Source organism: Gadus chalcogrammus, chromosome 10 (genome assembly GCF_026213295.1).
Source record: "Gadus chalcogrammus isolate NIFS_2021 chromosome 10, NIFS_Gcha_1.0, whole genome shotgun sequence".
NCBI lineage: Eukaryota > Metazoa > Chordata > Actinopteri > Gadiformes > Gadidae > Gadus > Gadus chalcogrammus.
This window is the reverse complement of record NC_079421.1, coordinates 16,806,457-16,820,754: the sequence shown is the minus strand read 5'-3', so window position 1 is coordinate 16,820,754 and position 14,298 is coordinate 16,806,457. Positions and strand designations below refer to the sequence as shown.

The 14,298-nt window shown below is 43.8% G+C and overlaps 2 protein-coding genes across 2 annotated transcripts; both read right to left on the bottom strand.

The window, feature by feature from the left end:
* Positions 1-221: 221 nt before the first annotated feature.
* cd40lg (CD40 ligand) lies at positions 222-4,599 on the bottom strand. The gene is made up of 4 exons (XM_056599848.1): positions 4,354-4,599; positions 4,036-4,078; positions 3,486-3,599; positions 222-3,270 (listed from the first exon to the last, which is right to left on the bottom strand). The coding sequence occupies exons 1-4, from the start codon at positions 4,585-4,587 to the stop codon at positions 2,903-2,905; spliced, it is 759 nt and encodes a 252-aa protein (XP_056455823.1). The 5' UTR covers positions 4,588-4,599; the 3' UTR covers positions 222-2,902.
* Positions 4,600-6,954: 2,355 nt separating this feature from the next.
* On the bottom strand, positions 6,955-14,196 carry tmtops3a (teleost multiple tissue opsin 3a; the record flags this gene model as incomplete). Its single annotated transcript, XM_056601201.1, has 5 exons — positions 6,955-7,203; positions 7,885-8,118; positions 9,015-9,343; positions 9,993-10,287; positions 14,083-14,196. Coding segments are annotated over 5 exons (1,221 nt in total), but the record flags the coding sequence as incomplete, so codon positions are not given.
* Positions 14,197-14,298: the final 102 nt, after the last annotated feature.

Genomic DNA, 14,298 nt, shown 5'->3' with positions numbered 1-14,298 from the left:
TGCTGGATCCCCCCCCCCCCCCCCACCTCACACCCGGAGCGATCGCCAGCGGGAGGCCGGCCCTTTTTTTGGGGGGATTTAGATCCAACAGAGTTACACCAAACAACATTAACACCCCGGTGACGCTCACACTCACTCTCACTCTCACTCACACTCCGGCATCCGCTGTGGGGGGAGGGTGTCTGCACATGCCACAAACGACAGCGGGGGGGGGGGGGGGGGGGGGGGGTCGTGAACCAATGCTCTTTTCAGGACCGTCGCCACCAGCAGCTACACGCTTCAAATCGGCAGTGAAAGCGAAATCTAGGAGAAACCTCGGTGGAGGCCTGGCTGAGCACTCGCCGTGCTGCTCTTTCCTTCATGAACGGATGGAGGTTGACGGCTAGTTCCTCCCCCCCCCCCCCCCTACCATCTCTGTTCTAGCCACATCCGTCATGTGTTATTATTACAAGCTTGACTTAATAAGACTTAATAATCCCATCACTTAGTTTGGTACAAGCTTTGACCTCTTGGCTATCAAACGGAGGCCCGATGTTTTGGATCTCTGACCTTTGCTGTAGTTTCTTAATGCATCCGTGACTGTGTCTGTATATCGCATGATGTACAGTGTTTCTACAGTACGACAGTACTGCATTAGAACTTTGATAATCAAAATATTGAAATGACTACGACTATCAGGGATGCAGGCTCATAACAAAATAGTATATATCCGGAAGTGTCTGTTATATACAGTATAAAATACCAATAATGATAATAATAAGGATGTCAACTACTTTTCAGACTAAAAATGTATAAAAGTAGCATTTAAATATTAACTAATGGGTTGTTTTTTTAAATATGTATTTATTGTATATTCTAAACATCTAATTATGTTAAGTAAAAAAAAAAATGCAGTTTGCTACCTTTGCACCTGTCTGGAGTTCTACCGAACCTGTTTTTATAGGCAGAAAAAATTTAATTTTGGTCAATAGGAAATTATCTACCACAAGAGTTTGAGTTACAATATTGGCATCTCCTTCTTTTCTTTCTTACCGATGTAGGGTTTATTTTCAGAGTTATATGTATATATAAATCTGCAAACAAATTGCAAACAAACCCGAGGGAGGATTTGGAGATGTGTGAGAGTGTGGGGGCTTCGTGCACGTAATACCGCAGAGAACAGTTTTAAGTGCCTTGTGAAGCCGTCGGTATACTGAAAAGTTGAAGCAAAAAAAAACAACCGTCAAAGTGTGGTTTATGTTCTAAATGCGCTGGTGGTTCTGAGAATGATTTCAAGTGGAAATACTTCGGTTTGCACTCAGGCTTACTGTGTACTTTGCTTTTGACAAGTAGAATTCCAGCTATGGTTGATGTTTGCCCTGTGACACCGTTGATCTACAACTGCCCTCCAAGGTTTTTTATTATTTTGTGGGCAGGGGGGAGGGGTTTGGTACACCGTCAACTAGAGTAAGGCGTTTTTATTGGCCGACTGCTGTTTTCTCTATAGCCATGTTGACCAGATGTAAATAAACAAAAGTGGGAATTGACAGTTGAAGCATTTGTATCCCAGCCTCCCGAGGCTAGACTGAATTGTTGGTCCAACCAGTTTATGATTACACCCGTTCCACAACGATTTGGTCGTTGAAAGTCATTAGAAGATGCTTAAACAGAATGAACAGAACCATTTTGTTCTGACATGTTCTGACGTGTTCCAGACACGGTTTTCCACATTGTTTCGCCTGTAAAGCGGTCTGTAAGTGTCGTAATGCATAAAGCTCCTTATACCATCTCAACTTTTTTCACTGACCTATGCGTTCTCCTTTGCTGTTGTGTTTAAGGTCAAAGTAACCTCAGTGAGCACTTAGTGGAACAGAGGAGTTTGTGGGGGGGGGTCAAGTACGTCCACATTGTTTATCAAGAACCCCCACGTGTCCAGTAGAGCTTTGGGCTATTTTGAAAAGAAAATTGTTCTATGCAAATCCTATTGTTACCAGTATTGTAATGCTTTTTTTGTAGACTCTCTACCCTACATCATGTGTCATTATGGCCATTCTTTTAATAAAACAAATTACAAAGAAAAGCAAATGAATCCTATGGATTGTGTCTCTTAGATTATACATAAAGGGATCAGTGTAGCCGTAGTAAGCGACGTGCATGTTCAATTGAAAACCCATCACAGCTCGCTAGTCACACAAAGAGTAGGTAGCTGAGCCGACTACAGCTCAGGACTTCCTGTGCATGCATCACTTCTACACCGCTACCCCCTCGCTAGAGAAAGAGGCTTCTGCAGTTTTAGACGGGTTTGAGCCTTCCACTATTTATTAACGTCTTACAATTAATTGTTTTAGTAAAGTTGACAAAGGACTTTTTGTAGATGAAATAGCTTTTTGAGGGTGTAAGGTCTGCATATTGAAACTGAAGGTAAACTGAGGAGATTAGTAATACTGGAATGAGACCATGGACAATTAAGTATCAATTCTATTCACATGTCTCAAGTGTCTTACAACGCTTATTTTAAAATGTGCTCTGCCCCAGAGAAAACTTGCATGGGGGCATTTATCCATATTGGTTTGTAATCTGTGTTTAGTGAGCCAACTTCAGTTGACTATGACTGTTTGTCACTGTATTTTAATTCGGTTTTCACATGTTTAAAGAAAAACAACGACTGGGCTTTTAGATCAAACACACATTTATAAATATAATAAAATAAAATAAACATCCTTTCTCATAAAATGAAAAGCACTTCTTATAAATAAATTAAAATATACATCATCTGGTATTAGGTATCCATTAAAAAAAAGAGCAAGAAGCTCCTACATTGCTTAGCCATAAAATTGCATTCATCACGTCTTTATAAATAGTTGATGTCCCCTCCTATTGGACACCACAGACCGGACGTTACAAAGCGCTAGGAGGCGTCCTCCTACAGCTTAAACATTCCAAACGTGGTGGCTCCTCTCTCGTAGTCTACCCATTTGTGGTTCTCCACCCACACGGCCAGCAGGTTCCCCACCTGCAGGCTCAGTACCTGCCCCTGTGAGGCCGTGCACTGGCCCGTGTTGTGGTTCCCCAGGCTGCAATATGCCTTCATCACGTCATGGGGCTTGCCCGTCTCGTTGTGCTTCCGTCTGACCATGCTGACCAGGGGCATGCCCGGCTTGCCTCCCCTGGAGAAGCTGACCCGGGCGTAGACGTAGTAGTCTCCGGGCTGCTGCACCTTCAGCCAGCTGGCCCAGTAGTAGCCTACGTTCTTCAGAATGGAGTGATCCATGTTCCACTGCAGGTATTGCACTGCAAGTATGAATCACAGATGACTTAAAATCGTTTCAATTTGCATTTGATTATGGAAAGGGAAAGAAATATTTATTTTGCAGGCTGCTGCCGTATCGGATAATTATGTTTAATAATAATAATAATAATAATAATAATAATTCATTATATTTATATAGCGCTTTTCAATGACCCAAAGACGCTTACAGTGAAGGGGGGGGGGGGGGCTAACTCACCACCACCACTACGCGAAGGTGTGCTCATAGCATCGCTCGGTCTCTTGACTGTCATGCCCGCCATGACCTTGGGGGACGCTTTCTCTGAGCGCCGCTCGGAAGTTTGAGCGGAAACTGCGAAGGAAAACAGTAGTGTTCATTTTTTTTCAACCTAGGTCGAGGAGGTTTGACCGGGTGTAAAACCATGTTAACAATGGAGATGTTAATGCGTTTCTCGATCGCTTTGGCTCAATTCTTGATTGTAAGGTCGAAAGCCATCACATGCGAAATTATCCATTCGATATCAAAATTCAAGTCAGACAAACATGAATATTACATATTAAGCATACGGAATGTTGATGTCTGCAAAATGTTCAAGTCCAGATGATGATAATGAAATAGGAATTACGATTTTACCAGCCAACCAATCGAGTTTGTGCAGTCATTAAACAGTGGTGACAATTGCATTTACAGTTTAGATAATTCTAATATTAATTAGTCAGTTAATTAATTAATTGAGCCAAAGTGATTCTGAAAAACTGTGATTTAAGAAAAAATAAAGTTTACCTACTTTTGCCCTCCTCATTGGGTTTCGCAGAATCAAGTGGAGAGATCTAACAGAAATTAGCAACAAAGAGAGGATGTTATTAATCATGTTATTAGTCATTAAAAAAAAAAAAAGCATTTGAATAAGTAATTTAATTCCTTTAATAGTGAAGTGTCCTAACTGTTTTCTAGAACAACATACATGAATTTTCAAAAAGCATAATAAACTATAAAGGTAATTTACACAAAAAGCTTCCATTGGCAACTGTTGTTCTTCAAACAAAGGACTATTATGATCATCTTCAGTACTGACATCAATGCTAGATTCAAGGGTGGAGGTTACCATTCTGCCAGTGTACAAATAGTAGAATCCTCCACAAGACAGGAGCAGGTGGAGCACCACGACCAGCCCTAACACCCGGACCACAGCCCTGGTGGGGCCCCGTCTGGGTGCCAGGTGTTCGGCTGGCAGGCTGGTGTGCCGCGGCGGTGGCTGGGGTGGAAACGCGCTTGTCTGGTAGGTGTTTATCATGGTGGTGCTGGAGAGGGACTCTGTGGCCCGCCAGTGAGGTGTCATACGATTTCATACATCCACTTCCTCGACGCCTGTCACTTGTCACATGTGTGGGTTTGCCTCTGTGAGTGTGTGTGTACGTGTGGGGGGGGGGGGGCCTGCGATTCTTAACCCTTTCAAGTGCTGATCACTGAATTGCATCTAGTTGAGTTTGTTTGATTCCCATTAGACAATTATAGAACGAAAATCTAGTTAAGAAACAAAAAGACAGCAATCAATTAAATAAACACAACAAAATAATATCTGACTCCCATGAACATGTCACTCTGAAATACAAATATATATGTAGCAGTGCTCTCTGCCAAAGGACCTCACCGTCCGGCAGGACACAGGTGGTTTGATGTTGAAATCCAGCTTGGAAGTTTGGTCAATGCAGAGCAGGTGGTTCACGCTGCAATGTCGGAGGTCGCCCTGAGCGTGTGGTGAGGGCTGGTTTAACCTCGGTGCATTGATTGGGTAATGCTCCCATGTTGGGCAGCCTAGAGACACTCTGTGTCTCTAAAAACAGTCTGACACATCAAACATCAGTGAGGATTCAATATATGATTAAATTCATACATCTCTCACAGCTACAAGTTTAATAGATTCAGACCACATGTATGAAATTAGGAAATTGGCATATTATACGTAATAGTGTATTTTACTTTGCTATGTTTTAACCATCTATGCACTTATTCATGTTTTTTATATTTGTTTCAAAAATAGCATTTGTAGAACAGTGTAGAATGTACGAATGCTACATATATGGCTACAACATACTTCTATTTTAACTTCCAATTGATTCACGACTGCAGATGGACCCTGTGTGGTCAGCTTTCTAGCCTGATTGGATCTTTTTGTAAATGTGTGTGCTAGTATATCGAAATACAAAGCTATATATCTACAATGACAAAAAAAATGTCCTTCCTTGAAACATGTATCGATACCTTATTCAAAGAATATTTTCACTTATTCAAATAAATATAACCAATGACTAATGCTTCAATGGAAATCACAGTAATCATTAGTCATTTTGAGTTCACATTAATTTCAATGGAAATGGCTTACTTAACAAAGTCGTATTAATGAATAGGTATTTACCATGAATGTATGGTATTTACATGCAGACCCTTATATCACCTGCTGGACAGTAGGAAACATGGATACAGTTTATATGATTCCAATCACTGAACTGACAGCCCCTCCCTATACTCTGACTTGCACCCTGACTAAGACTTGCACACTTAAGGACCTTGCGCTCATAACTAAAGCCCTTGCACACTGACACGACTCTAAGCTCGCAAAACATTTTTAAGTTGGCTGTGTATTTATTATATTCTAAACTGTTTTATTTTAGGGTTCATATATTTTGCTCCTAACTACTGGATGGAGCTGATAATGTACTGTGGCGAAGAGCTTGACTGTCACGCCGACCAATTCTGCCACCTAGTGGGGCCAGTCTAATCATTCATCTCCTGCACTCTAGACACCTGTCCTCAGTCATCAATGAAGACCCAGTGTTTCAACCTCGGTTCTCCAGACGATCATTGCTAGATCGATGTTTCACACTTGACATGTTGCCGAACACTCGCCTGTCTGACTACCCTCCTGTTGCCGTCCCGCCTTTACATATCTGTTGATTGTCTGTTAAGACACTTTTATTGTCAGCCTCACTCTGTGTCTAGCATTTGGGTCCACTCGCTCACTTGCACACATCAATGACGCACAACTCCAATGTATGGGTACTTGTTACATGAGGTAAATACACACTATATCTGCCTATCTATTATTCATGGGGATGTGGTGGAGACAGTTGTAGAAATATGGTCATTGACCACCCGTAATGGTCTTGGAATTGGCATTTTGTATGAGTAACACCCATAGAAGCATGTACTGTCAAGTGACCTCATTTGATCTCATTACTTTCCAATCTGGAAAATTCCAGAGCTCGAGCCATAGGACCAATACCAAAAGTATCAAGCAGCAAATAATGATTTCTAATCGAGCATCCAATACATTCAGAACCACTTTTCAAGCCTCCTCCAAACTGAAATGAAATAAAACATACAAATAATTGACAACCTAAAAAAAGATTTAGTTGTCCGGCACTACATTAGTATGTGCTGAAGTTTTCCTAATAATCACAGCATATAGGATCAAGCGGGATTCCTCTGTCTCTTGACTCTTCTCACGTTGATCTGGAATAAGTCAATAATCACAGGCTGGTGGCTCCATCGACACATTGCCCACAGAGCATTAGTTCCTTGTTCTGTAGCAAATTGGCAAAACGAGTGGCAAAAAAAAAACTTGGACGTTTCACGTACCGAAGGAGCACATGCGTTTGTTCACCCACTGCAGGTACGTCATAGACACCCAACCCCCCCGCAGCCTTCAATGATTGTAGTGGACAGCAAGATCATGCATGAGCTCCCCCTCCTTCGGGGCGACGCAGTAGGAGGTGAACTCGGGGCTCCGGCAGGAGTAAGGTAGCGGGGAGGTGGGCAAGGCGCTCCGGAAGGCAGGTGAATTGTGGGAGTGCCGGGAGCCAGATGTGCGGTGTTGGGGTCTGCTGCCCTGATGGGTGGTGAAGGCGCGGGGCGGGGGGCTACACTTTATGAAGGCTACGAAGCACGCGTTAAACTGCAAAATGAAACACAATCATTTGTTCAATGTGGGTTGATGTGAGCCTGGCATTAACTGGGTCTGGGTTTGGGGTTATAATGTGCTTATAGTGCCGTGATTCTCAAAGTGTGGAGCAAGGGGCAAAGGAGATAAAGTAGTAAAAAAGAGAAAGTAGTTGCACGGTAAAAGTTGCTTTGGGGGGGAATGACAAACAAAGCGCACGTTGCTAAGCAACAAACTGCATGTCCAAAATTGCATACGAGTGTGTTGGCTACATACAAACCTTTGTCATTATTGTGCAACATACACACATTCATTTATACTTAATATTAATGAACCTTTATGCGCTATGAGGATTGCTTTTTACACTCTGTGTCAGCCTCACTCCGTGTTGAGCATTTGGGGTCCACTCGCTCACTTCCCCATAACAATGACGCAGAACTGTGCAAGGGTACTTGCAACATGATGTAAATACTATTGTGCATGGGGATGTGATGTCGACATAATGCCTAGTCTAGTGGTAAGAAGATGGTAACAGACCACTCGTAATGGTCTTGGAATTGCCTTATTACATCCCGTCAACCGTCCACTCAACCGTGCACTCAGCCACCCAGCACCCACCCATCCTCCTGTTGCATCCACCCCCTTCCACTCGCCCCCGCCCAACCCCGCCCAACCCCGCCCCCGGCCTCCCGTCACCTGGCTGTTGAAGAAGACGTAGATCACGGGGTTGACCACGGTGCTGAGCTTGGCCAGCACGGCGGGCAGGGTGCCGGCCAGGGGGGTGACGGCGCCGCCGGGGCCGAAGGCGGCCACCAGGGCCACCACGCCGTAGGGCATCCAGCACAGCAGGTAGCCGGCCACCATGGACAGCACCATCAGCAGGACGCGCTGCTCCCGCCGCTGGGCCGCCAGCAGGTTGACCGTCCCCACCTGGAGGAGGACATGTGACAATGGTGACCGGTGGGTCGCGCTGTGCGCTGACGTTCATCCAGGGGAGACCTACGAGGTGGAGGTGACATAACTGGTATCCCTTAGTAACAGGGCGACCCCCCCTGTCTATAAATACCTTTTGATTGGGTGATTCATTCGGCTGACGCCAGAAACACTGCAGAAACACCTCCCCGGGATACATTGAGAACCTTGTTATTTTCTTCTGAACCCCGTGCTTTATGTACGGACTTCCGGTGTAGTGACTGGTGAGTCACCGGGTTCGGAGACTCACCAGTAGGCTGGTGAGTCAGAGGTAGGCTGGGGGAGAACTCTGCGTGACCTGCCCCATTTAAAGCTGCATGGACTGCAGAAGAATAAAAGGATAAATATTTCACCCATGACGATTGACACGATAATGAGGAAAAAGACATGTTGAAGAAATAAGATGAAGACTTTGAGCCACTGGCGCGAGAGTGAGAGAGAGAGAGAGAGAGAGAGAGAGAGAGAGAGAGGTGTGATATAATGACACTGACAATTGACTATAGACGCTACCCCATTTCCCTACTCCCGTTTTTGGTTCAAATAGAAACTGTGGACCTGTTTACCGTTCCCTGTCGAGGGATGCCACCATGTGTGCGTGTGTGGATCCACGTCGAGGTCTGCATTTTTGTGTGTGTGTGTCCGTCTGAGTGCATGTGTGGCATTTGCATTCGTGTAAGCTTCTGCCTGCCCGCGTGTGTATGAATATGTGGGAAAAGTGTGTGCGTGACCCTCCTCTCTCTTTTTTCCGTGGATAGTGTTCGTAGTGTGTCTGCACGCGTGTGTGTCACTCTGCACCCACACAAACACACACGTGTGTGCGTATGTGGCTACAGGTGTTCATGAGTGTCACTCACCCCTCTGATGGCGAGGAGGATGCGTCCGTAGCAGTAGACCATGAGCAGCAGGGGCAGCAGCAGGCAGAAGACGAACAGACACAGCACGTAGGAGACGCTGGAGGCCGAGCGCACGTGCCACTGGACGGAGCAGGAGGTGCCAACGCCCTCGGGGCCGTAGCTGCTCCAGCCCAGGAGGGGAGGCAGGGTCCAGAGCAGGGAGTAGACCCAGGAGGCGCCCACGCACAGCCAGGCCTTCCTGAAGTCGGACACGTCGGCCTGGGCGCAGCGCAGCACGTGGCTGTAGCGCTCGTAGGACAGCACGGACAGGGACACCAGGGACACGATGCCTAGGGGAGACGGGGGGGAGGGCAGAGGGGGAGAGAGAGTTAGGGAGAGAGAGGTGGGTAGGGGAGAGAGAGAGAGAGAGAGCAAGCGAGAGAGAGAGAGAGAGGGAATGGGGAGAGAGAGAGAGGGAGAAATATAGAGGGGGGGAGAGATAGAGCGGGGAGGGAGAGGGAGATAAAGAATGTGTTTGGTTGTATAATAGAGAATAAGACAAAAAAGTTGTAGAGAAAGAAAGGGAGAAAGATGTAGCGAGAGAGAATAAAAGTTGTAGGTTACATCAAGGCATAAAACACTCATAATTAAGTGCAATTCATAAAATAAATATATATACATAGAACAGGTGTTTTTTTGCCTGTTCTATAGTTATGTTTAAGTCCATTCTAAATGCTTAACTGCGTACTGTGGGAGGCAGGCTATATTAAGATGAGCGTCTCGGGAGTGCCATTTCGTTTTCACTCATTTTGTCACACAAAAACTAAATTAATGTAAATGTATGAAAGAATTGTTTTATATAAATTAAGTACAATTTAGACAATAGCAAACTATGTCAGACACTTACTTGTTTCAACGTTTAAAACCAACCAAACAACACAATGATGGAAGGATGCATATTCGTGCATCCTGTTCAAGTCAAACTACGGAACGACTCACCGAAGAGGGAGTTGGCGAACCCGTACCACCTGCACCCCGGGTCTCCGATCAGCCACCTTCCATGGATGCTGGCGGCAAAACTAAAGGGAGTCCCAAAAAGGCACACCAGGATGTCGCTGACGCTGATGTTCAACAGGATCAAGTTGATCGGCGTCCAGAGACACTGAAACTTTGCAAATACAACGAGAACGAGAAAATTGTTGAGGATGCCGAGAACAAAAATAAACCCGAGACACACTGCGACTAACGTGTGTCCAGTGCGACTCAGTCCGGCCGGGTACTGTAACAAAGTATCCTGAACATTATGGGCGCTCAGATTGGAGTGGGTGCTATCGATGTGGCTCAAATTCCAGCCTTGGCCCACGTCCACAACCATACCACCCTCCGCTCAGGACCGATCACTGGCTACACGGAACGCTCGCCTATTCAATATCCTGCAAAAGCGTTCCAAGGTAAACTCTAAGCTACAGGTGTTCACTCACTTTCTGACCCCAGCTCATTTCTGACCTGGAACGGACGTGCGCCCCTTGCATTGGCACTACTTATCCCTGATGAGGTCCTATATATGCACCGTGGCTATCGGTATCCACCCCCCCCCCCCCTTGCCCTTGTCTCTCTCTCTCTCTCTCTCTCTCTCTCTCTCTCTCTCTCTCTCTCTCTCTCTCTCTCTCTCTCTCTCTCTCTCTCTCTCTCTCTCTCTCTCTCTCTCTCTCTCTCTCTCTCTCTCTCTACCTCTCTCTCTCTACCTCCTCTCTCTCTACCCTCTCTCCAGTCTGCCTTCTCAGCCATTCTTCATTATTATTTTCTTCTCTTGCTCATATCTATCCATCTATCTATCTATCCATCTATCTTTCTATATTTTCTGTCTGTTCTGGTTGTTGTAAAAAAAAAACGAACCATCATGCATTCATTACCCAGTAATATACTTCCTAATCATTGTGCTACTGTTAAATACTAGATCGCATGTGGTAAAATAACCATGTCTCCCTTCTATTCATGTCAGGCAGATGAGCATGCAATTCTACACACACATTGTTGTACTTTATTCATTGATTATGAAAAGCCCTTTCAAGCAAAAAAGTTATTAACGCCAAATATTAATCAGAAACAGAATCAAAAATAGCCTTAGCATCATCCTTCTCACTCATTCTAGGTCAAATCCATCTAAATCGACTGCATAATAATAACGAATGAAACACAGAAACTTTTGAAGCCGTTTCCCTCTCCACCAATCAGACAAAATGTATTTCGCTGAGGTTTCATCATATGTGTACAGTTACATACAGTTACTTTACTCTCCACACAGCAAATGTTATTTTCTCTGTGATGGAGCTCTGATCACTCCATTATTCCAACCGTCCACATCACCGGCCTCTCGGCCTGAAGGGGGTCTTCAAGGCCCTCAGCTTCCGTGACTTGATGCAAAGCCCCCCCGAATCAATGCGCGGAGATGGCTTTTGTTCTTCGTAGTTTTGCACAGAATGAAAAATGTGTCACGCAGACCGTTTATTCAAAGCTTTTTCTGCCATCCATGTGTTTCAACTCTCTCACGGTCTATTTTCACTTCATGTGAGACCTCTAAGGCAAGCTGAATCAAATGGACAAATTAAGACAGACGGTTCATCTGTGTGAGAGGATTTCTTTATTAACCTTAGGTTATTATTTGAGATGTGTTATATTTTGGGACTGCACAAACACCTTCCTTGAAAATTGTTTAGGTCATGCACCTTTCTGCCACACGCTGATTTTGTGGGTTGAGTAATAGACCACATTTCCTTTATTTCCTAAATGTCACAATTCCAAGATTCCTTTGGTTCCACAATAGCTGTGCAAGCTGGGCTTGGCTGGGGATAAGGTGGAGTCACAAGCAGGGTGGAAGCCGTTTGGCATTCCTCTTCCAGAAGGTCAGTCATTGTATTGTGATCACATTTGTTATGAATGGACGAGATGAGGTGGGTGGACTTAATCTGATATACCACAATTATCTTTTTAATTAAATTCTCAACTCAGTTGTCTTCTACCATACCCGCTACCACAATTAGCCTTTTCATTCAATGAAAAGCTCAGTTTTACCATTTACGGATGTCGGAAATGGTAAGGATGTTATTTTCAGCTCTATCTATCTATCTGTCTATCTGTCTATCTGTCTATCTGTCTGTCTGTCTGTCTGTCCGTCTGTCCGTCTGTCCGTCTGTCCGTCTGTCCGTCTGTCCGTCCGTCCGTCCGTCCGTCCGTCCGTCCGTCCGTCCGTCTGTCCGTCTGTCCGTCCGTCCGTCTGTCTGTCTGTCTGTTTCATCCTTCCTTCCTTTCCTTCTTCCATTTATTCATTCAGTCATTCGTTCATCCATTCAGTCATTGGTTCATTCACTTGTTTCTCTCCTCCACAGGGTGATCCTCTATATCTGTTCATCTCATTACAGCAACACAGTATGGGCCTAGTCCATACCCACCAACGCACTCAGTAATCACATGATGACATACAGTCGGCTAGAGCTGCCACCGCCCGTAGGAGGGTAGCCTGGCTACATAGCATCGTCTCCCTGTACACACACACACACACACACACACACACACACACACACACACACACACACACACACACACACACACACACAAGCCGGGGTTCACGCACTAACAGATGGAGTGAGGCTAATATTAGCACAGCACTATCAATTATCCACAGCCAGACATGTGTGGATGGTAGCTTGTCCATCTGTACATGTGTGTGTGTATATAGCGCTAAGGGGGCTCTCTCTCTCTCTCTCTCTCTCTCTCTCTCTCTCTCTCTCTCTGTCTCTCTCTCTCTATATATATATATATATATATATATATATATATATGTATATATTTTCTTTCACCAAGGGCGGGAGATAATAGGAGAGTAAAAAACAGGTAATGACCTGCGTGTGTCATTTGTATCTTGGTGTTATCAATCAGATCAATGAAAACAAAGTGTTTTCTCCAATAATTAAATTCCATCAATCAGTGATTGAATGTCAGTGGCTGCACTGGTTTTCTTTAGAGCCGCCACAAATCATTCTGTGTGTACGTGTGTGTGTGCATGTGTGCATGATGTCTGCAGGTTTTAAATGGGCCACTAATGGTTAACCCTAATGGTATTTCCCCACCCGCTGTGAGTGTGTTTCTCCTTTCAGTGGTGATAAAAGCCAACATATTGCCATATAGGTATGGACAGGGAAGGTGTCTGTGAGGTGTGTGGGAAGAGAAGTGTCATAAGCTTAATGGTGTCTTCAGTGATGGCAATGTGTCACTTGTGATCGAACACATTATATCTGGGTATAATTAGCAGTGTGGTAACATGATGGTGAGCATGTGTTGGCCACCAGACGTCAGTTTTTTGCGGAATACAATTGCATTTTATTGTGTTATTACGATCCGTATTGTACAGATTTGGCATTTCATTTATTATGAATGTTTGTACATATTTATTTGTGTTGTAGTTTCACATTTTATCCAGCATTTATATGTATTCGTTTTACCTTGTTTTAGAAATAATGGGTAACACCATCCAATCAGGGGACATTAATTAATTAATTAATTAATTAATTAATTAATTAATTGACATTAGTATATGCAGTTATATGCATTATTATATAGCATTAGCGTAAGGTTTATGGTTAACCCTAACTGTACTAAACAATGTATATTAATTCCTTAGATTACGTGAACACCATTACCTTAGGTAACGTGAACCCCATTAGTAAAGGTTTTCCAGAACATTTGCAAAAATAACTGTTAAATATTTTTGAATGTTTAACGACTGGTTAATGAATGTACCCTTATTGGAAAAAATAGACAGAATATATATATATATATATATATATACAGGATAAATTGGTCCGTATGCTCCCAAATAAAACCATAAACCATATAAAATGTACTTATTTTGTTCATCACACAGCTAGCTATTTAAACAAAATATATAATATATTCTTCAAAAAAAAAAACATCAACAATTGCATACACAGTATCATATATATCTATAAAAAAGGAAAGAAAATTCACTGCAAATCACTTTGGATAAAAGTGTCTGCTAAGATTTAAATAGTAATAGTAGATATAGACTCACAGTACAACTACTACTACTACTGTTGCTACTACTACTACTGCTACTACTACTACTACTACTGCTGCTACCACTACTACTACCACTTCTAGCACAACACCTTAATACTGGCCTACCAAGAGAGAGGGAACATGTTTAGTCTAATTTGAGATTCTTCTAATATTAAGGCTGGCGCAGCACAGTGCAGCGAGTGTTGTGGTTTATGATGAGGTGCATCAA

Excerpts from the sequence above, each read along its gene's own strand:
- cd40lg (XM_056599848.1), bottom strand. The coding sequence starts at position 4,587 with ATGACACCTCACTGGCGGGCCACAGAGTCCCTCTCCAGCACCACCATG. Across the intron at positions 4,079-4,353 it reads ATTTGTACACTGGCAGAATG|ATCTCTCCACTTGATTCTGC; the intron begins GTAACCTCCACC and ends AATTTCTGTTAG. Across the intron at positions 3,600-4,035 it reads ACCCAATGAGGAGGGCAAAA|TTTCCGCTCAAACTTCCGAG; the intron begins GTAGGTAAACTT and ends TTTCCTTCGCAG.